This window comes from Triticum urartu, chromosome 3, assembly GCF_003073215.2.
Source record: "Triticum urartu cultivar G1812 chromosome 3, Tu2.1, whole genome shotgun sequence".
In the NCBI taxonomy this organism is placed as follows: Eukaryota; Viridiplantae; Streptophyta; class Magnoliopsida; order Poales; family Poaceae; genus Triticum; species Triticum urartu.
This window is the reverse complement of record NC_053024.1, coordinates 476,419,617-476,426,598: the sequence shown is the minus strand read 5'-3', so window position 1 is coordinate 476,426,598 and position 6,982 is coordinate 476,419,617. Positions and strand designations below refer to the sequence as shown.

General features: G+C 40.2%; 1 protein-coding gene across 1 annotated transcript; it reads left to right on the top strand.

Moving 5' to 3' along the window:
• The first annotated feature begins 1,772 nt into the window (after positions 1 to 1,772).
• Positions 1,773 to 6,109, top strand: LOC125544452 (farnesyl pyrophosphate synthase-like). The gene is made up of 11 exons (XM_048708154.1): positions 1,773 to 2,067; positions 3,569 to 3,709; positions 3,808 to 3,894; positions 4,217 to 4,333; positions 4,420 to 4,508; positions 4,687 to 4,738; positions 4,835 to 4,930; positions 5,105 to 5,149; positions 5,268 to 5,357; positions 5,433 to 5,504; positions 5,783 to 6,109. Exons 1-11 carry the CDS (start codon positions 1,921 to 1,923, stop codon positions 5,909 to 5,911), a joined length of 1,065 nt encoding a protein of 354 aa, XP_048564111.1. The 5' UTR covers positions 1,773 to 1,920; the 3' UTR covers positions 5,912 to 6,109.
• The last annotated feature ends 873 nt before the right edge of the window (positions 6,110 to 6,982 follow it).

Sequence of the window (6,982 nt, the reverse complement as noted above, 5' to 3'; positions counted from 1 at the left end):
ACGGTGGAATATAAAACCACAATGGTATAACACCTTCTTTACTTTAGTTCTATATATAAGATTATTTTTGCATCCAAATTCTTTTGATTACACCATGAAAAATTAAGGGTCTCTTTAGTTCAAAGGAATTCTGGCGGCTCATATTAGGTAGAGGTTTTTATTAGACTTTTTGTTCGCACTTCCAAAAGGAAAAATTTATTGACTACAAAGTCATGGAAATTTTACTTTCTTTTGTGAATATTATGGCATACACTTAATCCATCGTTGAAAACTCATGTCGTTTACAGTGGTGCAACCAAAGAACATCTATTATAAATTATATGTTTTTAGTTAATGTAATATGCAACATTCTATTTCTATGACTATACTTCTTACTTTTTTTATCCATAGGCTTTTCAAATACTGCGAATAAAAAGATCCCAATGGCTCTTTCCAAAAAGGTTTGAGTTGGCCGAATTTCTATGGAATGTATTGCAAAGTAATGGTAGACAAAAATAATATATGGCCGGGTCTTACAAATCAAATAGCTCACGTAGGATTTGTTCTTATTTATTCTAAATCTCCTAGATTCCTGCAAGAATCTTTTGAATCAAGCCAATAGGTATCGATCCTTTTCACATTTGAGGTCATGTATTTTTTGGTGTGCTCAGTATGGAGCATGGTTTTAATTATTATTGTTAACACACTTTAGATTTCATTTTGTTTCTTGCTTTTATCCGCAAGTATATATAAAATGATATTATGGAACGAAAGGAGTATATGTTCATTTATGATTATAAAAAGGACAAATATTTTTTTTGCAAGGGAAAATGAGATGCCATTTGCAATTACTGGAGTTTAATACGATGGTGGTAGAAAGGCGACCACGAGGTGTTGCGACCTTGACAACATCGTGCCGGATACTGCGAGGAAAATGCTGAAACTTGGCGGTTGGAATGCTTCAACCATGGTCGTCGAGAGCTGGAACCAGGTGGTTAGGAATGCTGGAACTCGTGATCTTTTTTGCTGGGAATCGCGAGTACCACCGAGAGTGAGAATGGTGAGCGGCGGCGAGCTTCGTCCATTGGGGTGGGTGGGGGATGTTTGTGTGTGTTTGTGGGTGGGGGGAAGGGCGGGAAAGTATCAGGTGCACTGGGACTTGTGGTGCTATCGATGCACCAGACGTCGTAGCATGTTAAAAATGTTTCAAAAAATCTGAAAAAAATATAGCACATTGACACACCATTGGTCTATGTTGTCGCAAAATTTCAAATTAAAATTCAAAACACTAAATGAGATACAAAAATGACAATTTTAGCATCAATCTGATAATGGGCCGAATTTAAAGCCTAACTTCTGTTGTGTAATATTCAGTGTCGATTTTGTGATTTTTGTACCATGAGAAATATTTCAAATTTTGAATTGAATTTTTGCGACAACATAAACGGATGTTGTACAAATGTGCTATATTTTTTTTAAAAAAAATTCAAACATTTATGAGCACGCTACAGGCATCCGGTGCACCGGTAGCACCACAAGCACAGGTGCACCAGATACTTTCCCGGGGAAGGGCAGCGGGGGCTTAGGTCGCTTTGCTCTTTCGCTAGAGGAAAGCGGTGAGCGTTGACCGATCCAACGTTTCGGGGCACCTGATCTAACGGCTGCGCGGCGACCATTCTGGCGCTTGCGCCGATCACGGGCGCCTACCATCGCCCTTTCCAGCATCGCTCCCACGCGTGTCGCCGTCACGGATCTCCGCGGCATCTCCCGTCCTTAAATAAAACGTGTGCCCGGAAATCTGTTCGCCCCACAAAATTCCGTTCAGCGCGTGCAGTAGAGAGCTCCCCGCTTCTCCTCATCCTCCTCCCCAACTCCAATACTCTCCACAGAAATCTCCGCTCCTTCTCGTCCCCTCTCGCTCGCGTGCGCGTGAGGTGCGCAATGGCGGCGGCGGCGGCGGCGTTGTCGAACGGCTCCGGTGGCGACTCCAAGGCCGAGTTCGCGGAAATATACAGCAGGCTCAAGGAGGAGATGCTCGAGGACCCCGCCTTCGAGTTCACCGACGAGTCGCTCCAGTGGATCGACCGCGTAATGCCTCCCCCCCTTCCCATCTCTATATTTCTGGGAGCGCGGTTGTTGGTTTGATCTGGTTTTGAGTCTTCTACCGGGTTTGGGGGTGGGGGTGGGGGGTGTCTTTGGGTGATTGTGATAGATTTGGTGACTGGCCGGTAAAATTTTCCAGGTTTGTGCAATTTTGCGTTCCTGTGGGAGTAAGTGTTGGGAGTTGCAGAGGAGGGGACATGAGAGGCTCTGAGTAAACTTTCCTACAAACTCGCAATAATTTATAAGCAACGAACTCTTATTTATGCACTACTTTCACCTCATTTTGGCAAGACCTGTTATGATTCCTGACATTTGAGCTGTTCCGGTTCCTGTGACACACTGATCCAGCCAATCCAAGAAGGATCGGGGGCATGTTTTTATATGGAAGAGAACATATCCTCTGCCCTCTGCATGCGAAGTTGCATAAAGCCCTATTGTTACAGCTCCTCAAGAGTTTCAAACCAACAAGCTATGAAACGCTGACAATTCGGTTGCTACACAGCCAATTGCTAAGTCGCCACCCATGTTGGGGCATGCCATCTTCTATTCACTTACTTTATGGACTAGAGTATAGAGATAAAAGAAATACCATAAGATACCATATCATAACTCTTTTTTCACAATTCGCTTTCATATCCAGTAAATCATGAATGTAGATATTGGAATCATCAGCATTTCTTAAAAGAACTTGGATGATTATTTAATGGAGTTTAACTAAAATCTTAAATCGGGTGGAGTTGTGGCTTTGCGATGCCAGATATGGATTACAGGGAAGTGATAAACGAACTCCTGAGCACTACTATTGCCTATGGTCACAAATTCTTCTCTCTTAAAAAAACAGTGGCACTTTGATTAATGGAACCTTCAAATACAGATTGCATGGATCTCTTTTCCATATGAGCATTCCGTAATACGTCCGTCTTCTTGTACTTTACTGGCGTCAAACTATGTTGTCATATAAATTAACTGTCAAGGGCTTCTCTGTAAAAAAAACTGTCAAGGGCCTCTAGGCTACATCCTGAAGACTGGAAAACTGAAAACTCCAATGGTTTGTGTCTTTTCTTTCGTGTTAAGTCACTTTCCATGGTTAGACGGAAAAAGTATGTATGTCACCTGTAGAAAAGTAGAGGCGTCACACATTTTGTGTAGAAGCTGAAGTCTTATAATTAAGCTGGTAACTCTTATGCTAGTTAAATGATGGATTGCTCCTGTTGTCTGCTGTTAGTGCATGGATATTTTGACAGTGTTACCGTGAATGGGTCTTATAACTGAATGCCCTGTGATTCTCCACTTTACTTGCATGTTAGTTTGCAAGTGTTTGTGCCTTCTGGTCCGAGAAGAAATATACATGAAAAGTAACCAACGGTATCTTTATTCAATTTGTGCCATTTTCTTAAATGAAATGAATAGAATCTGCTTTGATGATTTAACAATTATGTGTTCTGAGTTAAAAACCTTTCAAGCTTGTTTCTTTCATTTGGAGTAGATGCTGGATTACAATGTCCTAGGAGGAAAGTGCAACCGTGGGCTCTCTGTCATCGATAGCTACAAGACATTGAAAGGTGTAGATGTTTTGAGGAAGGAGGAGACATTTCTTGCCTGCACCCTTGGTTGGTGTATTGAATGGGTAACACTTTCTTCTTGTTGCTTTGGAGTTTTTTGGTTATAATAGCTGAAAAATCAATGTTAACATGACACCTTTGATGGATCTTGATCATGTTGTAGCTTCAAGCATATTTTCTTGTGCTTGATGATATCATGGACAACTCCCAGACACGACGGGGCCAGCCTTGCTGGTTTAGGGTGCCTCAGGTCAGTTTGAGAAGCATTCGTCCTTTCTATATCATCTGGCAACTTTGTACAGTTGTTATTTTGTTGATTGTATCAAGGTTTTACTTCCGAAGGGATTCTTCAGTAGAATCAGTGTTAGCAGCATCAATATGATTCATCTATTAAAAAACCTAATTTCATGCTTCATGTTTGTACGTGATCTCACAAGAGAAATGATTTATAGTATTGACTTATTAAGTGTCCGCAGGCTGTTGTTACTTGCTTTTTCGATAACAAGCAAGTGCTTTCATGTTTTCAGTTGTAACACACAGAACCAATCGCCTGTTTTTTTGTTGTACAATAGGTTGGCCTTATTGCTGTAAACGATGGGATTATCCTTCGCAACCATATTTCACGGATCCTTCAACGCCACTTCAGAGGAAAACCGTATTATGTTGATCTCATTGATTTGTTCAATGAGGTAACCATATCCTCTGACATGTATATTCACACCAAACATATTTTCTGCTTCTTACAACTGCCTGAGGCTCTAATTTCTATGTCAAGGTTGAATTCAAGACAGCTTCAGGGCAGTTGTTGGATCTTATCACTACTCACGAGGGAGAAAAGGATCTCACAAAATATAACTTGAATGTGTAAGTTCATGTTGCAGTCACTTCTGCACACTTAGATTCCTTGCATGGTTTACCGAGTCTATATTTTTGAAAATTGATGCTGTTGTTTCTTTAATACGATAATTCGTGTTCCGTAGCCAGTGTTTGCATTATGTCTTTAGTACTGTTGATGATTCCTTTAATGCTTGGCACTTTGCAGTCACCGGCGCATTGTGCAATACAAGACAGCGTACTATTCATTTTATCTTCCGGTAAGAGTTAGCATTGTATATGAATTATTAGTATGGTTGGTAACTGTCAAGTAGATGCAAGTACTAACAGTATTCTATGTTTCTACTTTACCCAAGGTTGCATGTGCATTGCTGCTGTCGGGTGAGAATTTGGATAACTTCGGCGATGTAAAGAACATTCTTGTTGAAATGGGAACATACTTTCAAGTTCAGGTAAATCTCTTTCTTTGGAAGAGAAAAGTATTAGTTTATATCTACTCCCTCTGCCCTAAAATAAGTATCGCTGATTTTAGTACAAATTTGTACTGACTTTGTACTAAATCAGTGACACTTACTTTGAGATGGAGGGAGTAGTATTTTATTGCCTCTGATTTAGTTCTTTTACAGGATGATTATCTAGATTGTTTTGGAGATCCTGAATCTATTGGCAAGGTTAGTGTTGTTTGTACTTGTTTTAGTAACTTGAATGGGTAGAACTATCACGTTGATTGCATTCCAGGCCTGTTCACATTCTGATTTCTGATTTGATCTTGACGGACTCTTATGGCAGATTGGAACTGACATTGAAGACTACAAGTGTTCCTGGTTAGTTGTGCAAGCTCTTGAGCATGCAGATGAGAGCCAAAAGGGCATTCTACTTGTAAGTGCTATTTAGTTATTACTCCTTTTTACCAACCTAAAGGCACTGCTTGAGCCATTAATTTATGGCCAACAGGAAAATTATGGGAAGTCAGATCCAGAGTCTGTTGCAAAAGTGAAGGATCTGTATAAAGAACTTGATCTGGAGGTCTGTCTTCAACTCTTCATCATTCTTTGTATTCTTCACTTATCATCATCTCTTAATAGCCCACTGCGGATATCATGCATATCATCATTTAGTATAAATGATTAGCACCACTAATACCCTGATTATAGCAAAACCCTACACGTGACTGGTGCTCATTTGGTTGAAGATGCCTTAAACAGTATCCAAACAGAGGCATAATCGTTTAGCCACGCAGAAACCGACACCCTGTCGTTGCACTCTATTTCAATTGACATCCTCTTCCCATTCTTATACTCCAGACGGCATTTCACAAGTATGAGCGGGAGAGCTACAATAAGCTGATCGCCGACATCAAGGCCCAGCCAAGCAAAGCTGTTCAGAAAGTTTTGATGTCTTTCCTGGAGAAGATCTACAAGAGGCAGAAGTAGAGCTAAGCTCTTGGAGAGGTTGTTGTGCCGTTCCGTGCTTTGGTAACTTGTTCCATGTTCTGTGTGTGTTGGTCTTATTACCATAATGTACAGCGTGTTATTCCTTCCAACAATAAACTACGGTGCTATTTTTTAGTGGTGCGTGAACCTGCTGTGCCATAACCATGTTATTTGAAGCTCTCTAATGTTTTTCTAGCCTATCATTTGTCATCAATTAGTTTGCGTGCAATTTGAAGGGCAGACATTTGGTTCAGTTATATTATATTTATTTATTTTGGAAAAGGGGCAGACATTTGGTGCACCGGGTTGGATGGTCGCCCCGTATATGATGTCCGCGGAAACATCTGTGTCCGTGGACGTTTGGTGTGTCTATTTTTTTCGAAACGGAAGCAAAAGATTTGCCTCATCCATTAAATAAGGGAGAATAAAGTTTTTAGGAGGCGTTTGGTGTGTCTATTTTTTTTTTGAAACGGAAGCAAAAGATTTGCCTCATCTATTAAATAAGGGAGAATAGAGTTTTTAGGCCTCTTTTGGTTTATAGGATTGAAAAATCATAGAAAATTAGATGATATGCATCTCAAATCCTATGCATATGAATAGAAAAGAAGATGCCCTTTGATTCACACCATACAAATTTTTCCATTAAGTTTAGGCTAATGTTTATTTTCCTATGAAATGTGAAGGACAGGAAGAATTCCTTCATAGAAATAGGATTTTATTCCTACAAATCAAAAAGCTTTGAAGGAATTTTTCTTATAAAAATCCTATACTATGAAAATCTTATAAAATTCCTCCAAACCAAAGGAGGCCTTAGAGTGTTACAAAGCCCGCACATAAAGCAACGACATGACAATTACTCGCGCAATACAATAAGCCCTAGTTTCTTTGCATCTGCAGTAACCCAAAGCTTAGCCTCTTCAACGATTGCTTTTAGGAGGATTGGCGGCGGCGCACTCTTGTGACAGAAGATACGAGTGTTTCTGTCGTTCCAAATTGTCCTTGCAACTGTGGAAGGGGAGCAGTGTGTTCTTAGCGCATCTCTCTAACATACTCCTTTTGTAGTGATGAATT